This window comes from Mustela nigripes, chromosome 16 (assembly GCF_022355385.1).
Source record: "Mustela nigripes isolate SB6536 chromosome 16, MUSNIG.SB6536, whole genome shotgun sequence".
NCBI classification, from domain to species: Eukaryota; Metazoa; Chordata; class Mammalia; order Carnivora; family Mustelidae; genus Mustela; species Mustela nigripes.
Window position 1 is genome coordinate 1,486,087 of NC_081572.1, and position 12,049 is coordinate 1,498,135.

Below are 12,049 nucleotides of genomic sequence, written 5' to 3' on the forward strand. Positions count from 1 at the left end.
TTCAGTGCCCGCCCCTTTTCCGGGGCGGTGTCGGGTCTGGCCGAGCTCTGCAAGTGGCTCTTGGATTTGTCTGTCTTGGATTGGGACTTCAGATTGGCTCAGGCTCAAGTTATCTGTCGGCTCGGCGCAGGGCCCCGCCCCGCGCGAGCGATTGGCCATCTGGGCCAGGCGCGCGCGCTGATTGGAGGGGGTCCGGGGCCGTGGCCGCGGGCGGGGCCGGACGGTGACCGGCAACATGGCGGCCGCGCCGCTGCTGCGGGACCGTCTGAGCTTCCTGCAGCGGGTAAGTGCGGGCGACCGCGGCTCCGCCCTGCGCCCGCTCGGCCCCCGTCGGGGCGTCCTCCGGGGCTCGGCGACCCCGCCGCCCCCCTCGGCCCTCTCCGCCTCCACGGCCGCGGCGTGGGCAGGGTCCGAGCCACGCGGGACGGTGCGGCCGCGGGGCCAGAACCGAGCGGGAGCGGCGGCCGGAGGCCCGGGGTCTGGCTTCCTGGTTCTGCGGAAGCGCAGCCCCGGGGAGCGGCCCCGCCGGACCTGCGCCGGGCGTGTCCGCGCCGGGAGGACCGAGGGGCAGCGGGCTGGGCAGCTGGGTGCGGGTCAGGGCCCGTCCCGCGCCGGCCCGGGGGCAGCTCCCGGGGACGGCCTCGGGGCCTCGACCAACGGCCCTGCCCTGCAGAGACCGGGGTGACGGTCGTGCGCGCGGGGGCCTGCGCCTCGCGCCGGGACGAGGCCGGTTGGCGGCGGCCCGCGGCGCTCCCCGGCGCTGTCCGCGGGGCCGGGCCGTCCGCTCCCGCTCTGGGCCGCGCGCCTCACGCTTCCCCGGGCCTCTGCGGCTCCCCCTTGGCGGGCTGGTGCGTGAGGAGGGCACGTCCGCAGCCTCCCGCGCTTTCCACGCACCTGTTCGGGGCTCGGGACAGCGGCCGTGGCTGTCCCCAGTAAGCGCAGTGCGGGCGCTGCTCGGGCCGCGCCCCGGAGGCTTCCGTCCCGCCCGCGCCCCGCGGCGGCCGGGTGGGGACCGGCTTTGCTTCCGTCCCGCCGCGCGCTCAGGGGCTCTCGCTCCCTCCCAGCTCCCGGTCCTGCTGAAGGGAACGTCCGACGACGATGTCCCGTGTCCCGGCTACTTGTTCGAGGAGATCGCTAGTATCCTTCCTTGTGCGCACACGCGGGCCCGGCCCGTCCTCTACCCTGGAGACTAGTGTGGGGCCCGAAGCCACATTAGGACGCCCCCGGGGTTCAGGAGGTCCCCAAGCCCCGAGCTCTGGAAACCAGGGCCGGGTGGTGTTGGTGGGAGGGCTCCTGGGAAGCCCGGTGGCGGGAAGGCCGGGTTCTCTCCCCAGCCAGGCCCTAGCGTGGCCCGGGCTCGGCGCGCTCCGTCCCTAACCCAAGCGCCCCCCAGAGATCTCCCACGAGTCCCTGGGCAGCAGCCAGTGCCTCCTGGAGTACCTTCTGAACCGTCTGCACAGCGGCTCCGGCCGCGTGAAGCTCAAGGTGAGCCCCTGCGCGGCCCCCGCAGACCCTCCCCGGGGTCGGGGCCCCAGCACCCGCCAGTGGCTGGCGGGGCAGGAGGCCGCAGCGGGACGAGTGCCGGCTGCCCCCCGTGACTGCCCTCCGGTGCCGCCCCCGTGACTGCCCTCCAGGTGCTGAAGATCCTGCTCCACCTGTGTGCCCACGGCTCCGCGGCGTCCCTGCTTATCCTCAAACGCAACCCGGCTTTCATCCAGGAAGCCGCAGGTACTGGGGGCCGGGGGCCGGGCAGCCAGGGTCCCCCCTACCCCACACAGCTCAAGCCTTCTCGCCTGCACCCCATGCCCCAGCTGCCACCTTCTCTGTCCCGCGCCTTCCCCTTCTGGCCATCACGGCAGCACGGGGCTCAGTGGCCCGTTTCTGCCCGCGTGCCCGGCCACGCCTTGGCGGCCCAGAGCTGTTTTGCCTGTTCTGGGTCCTGGCACACCACAGGGGATCAGCACCGCCTCCCGGTGTCACGGGCTCGGTGTCCTCCCCAGGGCCCGGGACGGGGAGCCCCGTGAGCTTCTGCTTCAGGAGGCCTGTGGGAGGTGGGGCTCGGGCCTGTTGGGGTCTAATGCACGTCTCACCGCCACCCCCGCTCAGGCCGGGCGCTGTCACCTGTCTTGTTCCTTAACCAGGACCTGGGGGGATGCGGCCTGAGACCTTCCCCTCCGTTAAGGCAGGAGCCCTGGGTGGTCTTGGGGACACAGACCCCAGCACATGGCCTGAATGAATCGAAGTGAGAGCCTTGCCCACCGAGCAGTCCACGAGAGGGAGCACCAGGGAGGGGGACTGAGTTGCTCTGGGCCACCTGGTGCTCACAGGGGACCCTCAGCAGTTAGGGAGCACGTCCTACCTGCCAGGTGCTGGGGTACACCCCCGCCCCGAAACCACTGTCGGCCCTTCACTGAAGGCAGGGCTGGGTGCGGGTAGGTGCTTGGCGCCCGAGAGAGCATCACCGCACAAAACCAGACACTGCCCCAGGGGTCCGTCAGGGCTCGTCCTGGTCCCAGCGAGCTCCCGAGAACTAGCGCACAGAAACAGCACACTCCGGGATTCTTGCCAGCTGGTGGGTCCCAGCGGAGTGCACCGTGGCCCATGCGAGTCATCACCTGGGCCCTGCACCCCCGGAGCATGGGTAGAGCGGCTCGGTGGGGCCGGTGGGGGTGGGCAGACCGCGGTTCTCTGTTGGCACCACGGTCTCTCTCCACGGGGCGACTACCACGTAGCAGCCTCGGTCCACCGTGCTCTTAGCGTCAACCCTGTGGGACCGTGGGACCGTGCCACTGGCCGTGGGGAGGTGGGGCTGGGCCAGCGGTGGCTCTGGGGCAGGGGAGCCGCGGAGGACCGCCTTGGCTCACACAGGAGGGGCCAGGTGCTGTCCCTTGTCCACTGGTGGCTCAGTTTCCGGCCGCCAGTCTCGGCTGGGCCCAGGGGCTGATATGTGCACACGCTGGGCCGCCTGCCAGGGCAGAGACGGGCAGCACCAGGCCGGTGTGGACTGTTTGTGACAGAGGAGACAGGGGGAGCCTGGGATGGTTTAATTTTTTCTAAGAAAATTTCGTTTGCTGCGGCTGGTGCTTCTGGGAAGGCAGAGCTTGGAGGCCGTGATGAAGACCGGTTCGACCCTTGAGCCCGGGGGGACCTGCAGGGCTGGAATTGGATGGGACTCACTGGTGTTCTCTCCGGGTGGACAGTGGGTCGAGGGAGGTAGTTAGGCCGCCAGTGCAGCGGCTCCGCTGAGAGCGACAGCAGTGGGGTCGGGGAGAGGGGCCCCCGTGCTGCGCTCTGCAGGTTGCAACGCGGGCCTGGCTGCTGTGTGCATGTGCGAGGGGGCGGCCGGGGCCGCGGGTGTGTGGCCTCCGTGGGCCAGGAAGGTGATGTGGCTCTGAGAAGAAGCCTGGGGCAGTGGGTTCTGGAGCAGCAGTATTCTGGGGAGTGGCGGGTTCCCCAGGCTGGTGGCTGCCGTAGGGACCGGGAAGCCGTGTCACTGTAGGGACTTGGACCAGGAAGCCGCTTCACATGGGGGACTTGAGGACAGACCTGAGCTTTGGGAAGCTTATCGGACCCTGGGTGTGCAGGGTCACCTGCCAGGGCTCAGAGCTCTAGGGACCAATGGGGGGTGGCCTGGGCTGGGATGGGCTGCGGCTCAGTGTCCCGGGGGCCAGCCACTCAGCCCTGTCACTCTGGCTCTGCCCATAGTGTTCTCGGGGCCCCCGGATCCTCTCCATGGGAACAGCTTGTCCCAGAAGGTGCGCGCGGCTGCCCGGGTGAGTCCAGGACTCAGGTCAGCCCCAGGACAGCTCGTCTCCCACCACCCGGGGCCCTGGCTCTGCTCCCGCTGTGGGACCAGATCGGGGCTGGTCCTCAGAGAACCATGGGGACGGGGGACAGCAGCCAGACCCCATGCACTGAGCGCTCTTCTCCTCGTCTAGGACTTGGGGAGCGCCCTGTTCTCTGACAGCGTGTCGCCTCCACCTCCCTCCCAGCCGCCCAGGGCCCTGCCTCCAGCGGGTAGGTGACTGCGTCCATCCCTGCCCCCGAGTCTTCCCTCTGGGGTCCCTCGGGGTCCCTCGGGATCCCTCCTCCCCACCTGACGTCCTTGGCTGCCCTGAGCAGGGCTGGGGGTGGGTGGCCACACTTGAGGCTGCCGTGGGCCTCGTCCACAGGCATGGGCTCGCAGTCCAGACCCCAGAGCGCCCTCCAGGGCTTCGGCTACAGCAAGGAACGGGGCCACGTGGGTGAGTGCCGCGGGGGCTCTCGGGTGCAGGGTGCCTGGCAGCTGGGGCCTGCCGAGGCATGGAGGGTGGTCTTGCTGGGCTGCTGTACCTGGCGTCCATGGTCTTCTCTGCCCAGGCCTGCGGGGCAAGGAGGCAGGGCGGGTCCGCGCCAGCAGGCAAGACGTCAGGCCGAGCCTCCGTCGCATGTGTGGGCGCCCAGCCCTTGGCTCCTTCAAGGGCCGGAGGACACAGGGTGCTGGGCCTGGCGGGGACAGAGGCGACCCCGAGTGGGGGTGGTGCTGTTTGGGGTGGAAGCTGTGGTGGCCCACGTGCTACCCGTTCTTGTCCCCGGGGTTCAGACTCCCCCCAGCGCTTGGGAAGCCTGATGTCAGACCTGCTTGGAGGTCTTGTCTCTTCCTGACACGGGGGTGACGGGGTTGGTCACGGTGGGGCATTCGCGTGGGCCAGGGCCCGAGCCGCCATGACGCTTGTGAGTTCCAGCACGAGCAGCACCTTGTCCCCTGCTCCCACACAGGTTGAGGGGACTGAGGGCCGTGGTTCTGCTGTAAGCTGTGGAGCACCCGGGCTCCATCGGGCCTGGGGATACACTGAAGCAGAATTCCCCAGGGAAGCGTCCGGAAGGCCCCAGATCCCCTGCATAGCCTCTCCTCTGTAACTTTAGCTCAGGTCTCCACCTTTTGATCCCTGAGCGGGAGCAGGGCAGCCCCTCAGGAAATGTGGGCGAGCACGGGGGGACAGGACCGAGAAGGGCCGTCCCCCTCCTCCTCTCCCTCTGCTGCAGGCTCTGCGGGCGAAGCCTTCCTCTCCACCATCCAGAAGGCTGCAGAGGTGGTGGCCAACGCTGTGCGTTCTGGGCCCGAGAGCCCCCGCACCCAGAGCTCCCTACCGCGGGGAGATGCCTACCAGCCGGCCGTGACACTTTCAGCCAGCCACGGGGGCCCGGGTGCTGGGAAGCCGCTCTCTGGTGCCCTCCCAGGTGCCCGAGGAAGTGGTGAGACTCCTCTGGGGGGTCTGGCTTTTCCTGGCCTCCTGGGGTCTGGGTGAGCCGGCCTTCCCTGTCCACTGAGCGGAGAGAGGGGACAGTGGGGTGCGGAGAGCGAGACCCCTTTAGTAGTGAGAGCCACGGGTTCCCAGCTCCGGGAGAGGCAGTCGAGGTGGGGGCTGTGGAAGGTGCCCGGCGTGGAGCGGGGACTCTGCTGTGCCAATCTGGCTAAGACTCAGGCAGCACGTGACCCGATGCTCCTAAGGGCATGTGGCCCCCCCCCGCAGAGCCTCCCACTGGCCTGCCACGTGTTTGCCGTGGTCCCTGCGGTGGCTTCCCTGTCACACAAAGGTTATGCACAGCATGTAGATGCTGCTTTGCCAGTCTCTTGCCGGGAGCTCCGGTGTTACAGTCCCAAAGCGGGTGGGGCTCCTAGAGCCCCTCGAGCCCCTCCCCCCACTCAGATACAGACCCGGGACCCCAGCCCAGTTGCTGCTGGTTCAGCCGGGACAGCAGGGGTGCACGGCCAGGGCCAGCATCCACATCTACTCCCCCAGCGTCCACCCCGGGGAGTAGACAGCGGCACCAGGGGTCACAGCCGGGTATGTGTCCAGGAATGTCATTGGGACAAGGGTCAGTGTGATCGGTCCCTCTGCCTGTAGCAGAGCCTTCTGGGAGCTTTGCTGTCTGGAAGGGCAGCGTCAGGACTCCCTGAGAATTGAGTGCCGCCCTGTTGGGCCCTGCACCTCCTGCCATGGGCCAGCGCTCCTCCAGCCTCGGGTGCCCGGCGCTGCTGGGTCTGCGTGAGCTGGCTCGAGGGCAGGCCTGTCCCAGGCTGGCGGTCCCCACCCTGAGCCACCCATGTGAGGGGTGCCCCCCTCTGTCCCACATCACCTCATGCCGGGTGTTTATCTGGAGCTCAGGCCCTTCCCTGGGTTTCCTGGTCCAGGTGCCCGGGAGGGGCGTGTGAGGCAGGTCAGAGGCCGCCCGATCTCACCCCCAGTCCCGTCTCGCACAGTCCTGAGACCCCAGCCTGGGCAGGCTGGAGGGGGCTGGGACGAGCCAGACAGCAGCTCCAGCTCGCAGACGTCCTCCCGGGACAGCGGAGAGCCGAGCAAGGCCTCGGACTCAGGCAGTCGGTCTGGCAGTGACAGCCCCTCGGCGGCCAGCCAGGCACCCAGCGACCTGGCAGAGCGGTGAGTGGGCACCATAGGGCCAACATGGTCCCTTACTGGGTCCCGGCCCGCAGGGAGTCCTGGCCTGGAGGGGTCTCCTTCCGATCCGGACCGCTGTGCCCACAACAGGGTGGAGGCCATGTCCCCGAGTGACTGCCGGCAGGAGCGGAGCCTGGTCCAGACTGTGACGCGTGGGCCACGTGCCTTTCTGAGCCGAGAGGAGGCCCAGTGCTTCATCAAAGAGTCAGTCCCCTGCCATTCCCCACTCCCGGCCCCCGGCCCCGAGCCCCCCGGCCCCGCGCCCCACCTTCTGGCTGCCCCCCTGCAGGTGTGGGCTGCTCAACTGTGAGGCCGTGCTGGAGCTGCTGACCCGCCGCCTGGACGGGACCAGCGAGTGCGTGCAGATGGTGAGGCCCTGCCCATGGTGGGTGCGGACGGGGGTGGGGGGGCGGGCGAGGGTAGCCGGTCACCTCCTCACTGGGGGTCTGACCTGGGCAGGAGGGGAAGTGAGCCCAGGACTCCAGGGTGGCCTGCCTGCCCCAGGGCTTCCCCGCCTGGGAGCCGCAGCTGGGCCAGGAGGAGGGGAGCTGGCCAGATGGCCCTGGGTCCTGGTGGGGGGACCGTGCTGACCTTCTGTGTGCCTGGCAGAGAGCGCTGGGCGCCATTGCATCTCTGGGGCACACCGACCTGCTCTCCCAGGAGCACATCCTGCTTCTCACCCGGCCGCGGCTACAGGAGCTCAGTGCGGGCAGCCCGGGACCTGTGACCAACAAGGCCACCAAGGTGGGCGGCAGCCGGGGCGCAGAGGGCGGGTAAGGGGGTGCCTCGGTAGCCCCACTCCTGTCCTGGGCAGCCTGTCCCAGCTGCTCCTTGCTGTGTGGACAGCTCGCGCCCTTAGAGCGGCAGCTGGGCTTCCCGGCTCTTGGCACTCCAAGCTCCCCAGCCTCTTCCGGTGCCTGGAACCTGCCCGTTCACCTGTCCATTCACCTGCCTTACTGCTTAGCGGCTCTGCTGGGCACGCAGCCCGCCTCCCACTGGGTTCGGTTCGCGGCTGGCCTTCTGCGGGAAGCCCTCCTTGCTTGCTCCTGTTCTCCGCCCTGGGTCACAGGTCATGGGTCCATGCTTGGCTTCCAGACCCCTCCCTGGCTCCTGGAGGGCAGAAATGGTTTTGTTCTCCCAGAGTCCTTTTTCCACTGAAGCCTGAATGGTGTGCAGGGCACTTGACTCTCTGGGGAGCTTCTGGGCAGCACCCCTGCAGCCAGGCCCCGGCTGCTGCTCTGCCTGTTGGCGTCTCTGGCTTCTCCATTGCTCTGTGGCCCCAGAACACTCAGACCTGGAGTTGCTGGCCTTCAGCAAAGAATCAGTGACCCAGCAACATCTGAGTCCCAGTCGTAGTGGGGTTTGTGGGGACGAGAAGGCAGGAGGAGGCCTTGTGTGTAGCAGTGGGGAAGGGCATCTGTGTCGGGCTGGCGTGGCGCCCAACGGGACCGCCTCTCCCCGAGCTGGCTCCGCGCAGCGAGTTTCGCTGATGGGGGAAGTGTCGGTTGTGTCGGCAGGCCATGTGTGGGTGCAGAGGGCATGGCCGGTGTTGGAGCAGGTGGGGGACAGCAGCAGGAGGAGGAGGCCTGGGTGGGCAGCCGAGCGGCCTGCTCTCAGGGCTGGAGTGCTTGGGAGGGGTGTCTCTGCGCCCCAGGGGTGCACGGGATCCCTCAGCCAGTCCCCTTTCCTTCATGTCCAGATCCTGAGGCACTTCGAAGCCTCCTGCCGACAGCGGCCCCCAGCCCGGAGGCCCCCGGCTGAGCTGGGCCCCGCTGCTGCCCCCATGGGCCCGTCTGACCTGCTGACCGATGCTGTGCCTTTTGCTGGGAGCCAAGCCTTCCTGCGGCCCCTGAGCCCCACCCTCCTGTCGCCCAAGAGCTCCGCGCGGTCCCCTCCCTCGGATGGCTCCTCCCTCTCAGTTCACGGGGAGTCTGGGGAGGCAGAGACCAGACTGAAAAGTCCCAGAGAGCAGGGGGCCCCCTCTGAGTGGAGCCCATTGGGCACAGGCTCCCCAAAAGGATCACCAGCACTTAGCCGGGAGCCCGGCCACGGCCTGCAGAGCCCGGCGGCCAGTGGTGGCTGTAGCTCCTTGTTCGTCGGAATGGAGCTGGTGGCTTGTCCCCGCCTGGTGGGGGCCGGGACTACCACAGGAGAGGCCCCCCAGGCCCCGCGGACGTTGTCACAGAAGGTGGCAGCGAGAGAACCTCCTGGCCCAGAGTCGTCCGCTTTCCCGTTTCTAAACTCATGACCTGGACGGCCTGGGCTGCACATGGGGTCCTCACTGCCCCTGCCCTGTAACTTCCAGGACCCCGTGACTTCGTACTGCCCTGTTTGCACACAGTCCCCATGTCCCACTGAAGAGAGGTTCCCTTTGGGCGTCTGCTACGGACCCTGCTCGCCCTCTGGCTGCTTCCTGTCGCTCGCAGAAGACGTGGGGCTGGCGGCTCGCGAGCCAGTCTGAGCCACTGGTCAAGCCTGGGTGATGCGCCAGGCAGAGCCAGGCAGCACGTGCAAAGGAGTCCACGGGGGCCAGCTCCCAACCCAAAGACCGGCTCCCCGATTTCCTGCAGAGGAACATGGACGCCCTCACACACGGGCCCTTCTTGTGAGCGTGGTGGCCGCACAGGGAGAGCCGTGTGGGGTTCTAGGCAGAAGTAGATGCGGAGCAGCTTGTCAGATGGGCGGCTGGGGTGTGGACGCTGGGTCTCCTGGCACGCAGCCATCTGCCTGGGGGGTTAGTCCCGTCTGCTTGGCCCCATCTGCCGACGGGCCCTGCTCCCTGCAGCCAGAGGGAAGGGAAGGGGGAGCTGTGGGGCAGAGGGCACAGCAGGGCCTGCCTGGAGGGGACAGGAGGGGACCCTGCCTGGGTCCTCAGAGCACACTCAGGCACATGGAGAGGAGGGGCCGGCTCCTCTGTGGGGGCCGCGTCGGGTGGGGGAACGGCCCAGGCCACAGCCCTTGCCACGCTGCTACTGCTTCCAAGTGACCGCAGAGGAGGGCCTGGTGCTGCCTCAGTTTCCATCGCATGTCTCCTGTGCCGGAGGCCAGCTGTTTGGACTCGGATCCCTGGAGAGCAGGCAGGCTTACAGCAGACCCTCGGCGATGCCGGACCTCAAGGTCCCCTGGAGACCCACACCTGCCTCCCAGAAACGGATTCGTGTGGGTTTGGAACCACCGCTTGGCTCTTTATTTCTGAACTCAGACCCCTGCCCCTGTGGGGTTATAAGCAGGCGGGTGCTGTCTGCGATGTCCGGTCACTCAATGAGCCACATGTGGCTGCTTCCCACTGACTGCCCGGGGAGGTCACGACACCTAAACGTCCTAAGTAAACGCTGGTGTGCACCCGGAGCTGCCTGGCCCTGTTACTCCTGCCTGGGGCGCATGCGTGGGAAACGGCATTAAGGAGGCCGCACGTAGAGGACCCCCCTCCCCCTCCCCGTGCCAGACAGGAGGACAGATTCCTTCTTCCTTAAGTGCTGGGGGAGACTCGCCGGTCGGAGTTCTGGTTCTTTAATGTTAATGGCGAGGTTTCAACTATGAAATGAAGTTTCTGTCGCCTGTGAAGGGCCCTTCAGGTTATCGTCCCATGTGAAGGTCAGGAGCTTGTCCTCCAAGGAGTTGGTCTGTCGCACAGACGCCGCTGTCTGTCTGTCTGTCGGGTCTGTAATGATGTTCCATCCTTATTCCTCATGTTGATGACTTTTTCCCACTCTTGGGTAGTCTGGTTAGAAGGTAATATTTTTTTCAAGAACAAAACCTTTGTATTACTTTTTCCTACCTTTTTTATGTTTTGTATTTCATTGCTGTCTACATTTTCTTTCCTACTGTTTTGGATTTTTTCTTTTTTTTCTGGTTTCTTTAAAGTGGAAGCTTAGATCATTGATCTGAGACCTTTATTATTTTTCTTTTTTTTTTTTTTCAAGATTTTAATTATTTATTTGACAGAGAATGCAAGTAGGCAGAGCAGCAGGGAGAGGGAGATGCAGGCCTCCCACTGAGCACGTAGCCCGATGCAGGGCTCTGGGATCATGGCCTGAGCCAAAGGCAGCCACTCAACCGACTGAGCCACCCAGGCATCCCAATACCTTTATTATTTTTCTAACATTGGAAATATTAATGCTACAAGTTTTTCCCAAGACACTGCTTTGATTATATCCCATGAATTTCGATAGTTTTATTATTTTTTGAAGGATTTTTATTTATTTTAAACAGAGCAAGGGGAGGAGCAGGAGGAGAGGGACAGGCGGACTCTGCTCAGTCCCACGACCCTGAGATCATGACCTGAGCTGAAATCCAGAGTCGGACAATTAACCAACCGAGCCACCAGGAGTGCTCGATAATAGTTTAATTTTCACTTGTTCAGGATATTTTCTAATTCACCTTGAAATGTCTTTTTGTCTAATGGGTTGTTAAATGTGTTTTTTCCCGTTATGCTTTTAATTCTGATATAGTAAGAACATTTTTTCTATAACTTCAGTTCTATTGTTCAAGATTTGAAACTTTTGTTGAAGTTTGTTTCATGGCCCAGAATATATAGTCAGTCTCGAGGACTGTTCCATGTGTATGTGGTCTAGAGAGCTACCGACCAATATCCTTCATCAGCCTCTGAGTATCAATCTGTAATTCATCAAACTAACATTTGTGAAGAAAAATCACATTTTATGCAGAAAATGCCAGAGACAAAAGCCAACATTTCATTCATGAAAAAAACTCTGTCAATGAGAAATACAACGATCTCTGACCTGGTCCCAGAGCTAACGTGCATGCTTAATGGTGTGGGACTGAAAGCTTTCCCCCCAAGATTGGGAACAAGGTGGTTCTATCCATCATAACTACTCCCGTTCAGCATTGTACTGGAAGCCCTGGCCAGTTCACTGAAACAGGAGGAAAGGGGGGCAAATAGAGTGGAAGGGAGATTTATTCACAGTTATTACTGTCTATGTGAAACTCCCATAGAATCTACAAAAATTCCTAAGACTGATAAGTGAATTTATCAAGGGCATAGGTTATGGGGTCAATTATATGCACCACTGTATTTTACATACTAGCAATAACACCATATGCCGAAAAATACTGGAGACTGGTAAGAGAAGTCAGTGAAGGCCTACGTAACGGAGAGGTATACCATGCTCGTGGACTGGAAAACTTCATACTATTAAGACATCGGTTCTTCCCAAATTCATCTACAGATGAATTAACATAATCCTCATCAAGTGTCACTGGGTGGCTCAGTCAGTTAGGCGGCTGCCTTCAGCTCAGGTTCTGATCTCAGGGTCCTGGGATCAAGCCCTGTGTTGGGCTCCTCGCTTGGAGGGGAGCCTGCTTCTCCCTCTCCCTCTCCCCCATGTTTGTGTGCATGTGCTTGCTCTCTCTCACAAATAAGTGAAATCTTTAAAAAAAAAAAAATCCTCATCAGAGTTCCAGCTGGGTGTTTTTGTTTTGTTTTGTTTTGTTGTTTGTTTTGTGGATGGTGACAAGCTGATATGAAAATTTGTAAGAAAAGTAAAAATAAATTGAAAAGCCAAGGTAATTTCGAGAAAGAAGAACAAAGAGGACTCCTACGATGTGATTTGAAGATTTACTGTAAAGCAGCACTAATCCACGATGGT

At 63.3% G+C, this 12,049-nt stretch overlaps 1 protein-coding gene across 3 annotated transcripts; it reads left to right on the forward strand.

Moving 5' to 3' along the window:
* The first annotated feature begins 183 nt into the window (after positions 1-183).
* Positions 184-11,965, forward strand: TEPSIN (TEPSIN adaptor related protein complex 4 accessory protein). Of its 3 annotated transcripts, none has more exons than XM_059380710.1 (13): positions 184-283; positions 1,065-1,137; positions 1,394-1,485; positions 1,635-1,728; positions 3,706-3,773; positions 3,939-4,017; positions 4,173-4,244; positions 5,026-5,235; positions 6,176-6,422; positions 6,531-6,644; positions 6,730-6,808; positions 7,050-7,184; positions 8,140-11,965. In XM_059380710.1, exons 1-13 carry the CDS (start codon positions 236-238, stop codon positions 8,686-8,688), a joined length of 1,860 nt encoding a protein of 619 aa, XP_059236693.1. In that variant the 5' UTR covers positions 184-235; the 3' UTR covers positions 8,689-11,965. The 3 variants fall into 3 exon arrangements, with proteins under 3 accessions (XP_059236693.1, XP_059236694.1, XP_059236695.1); XM_059380711.1 differs by having other exon boundaries at positions 6,245-6,422; XM_059380712.1 differs by lacking the exon at positions 4,173-4,244.
* The last annotated feature ends 84 nt before the right edge of the window (positions 11,966-12,049 follow it).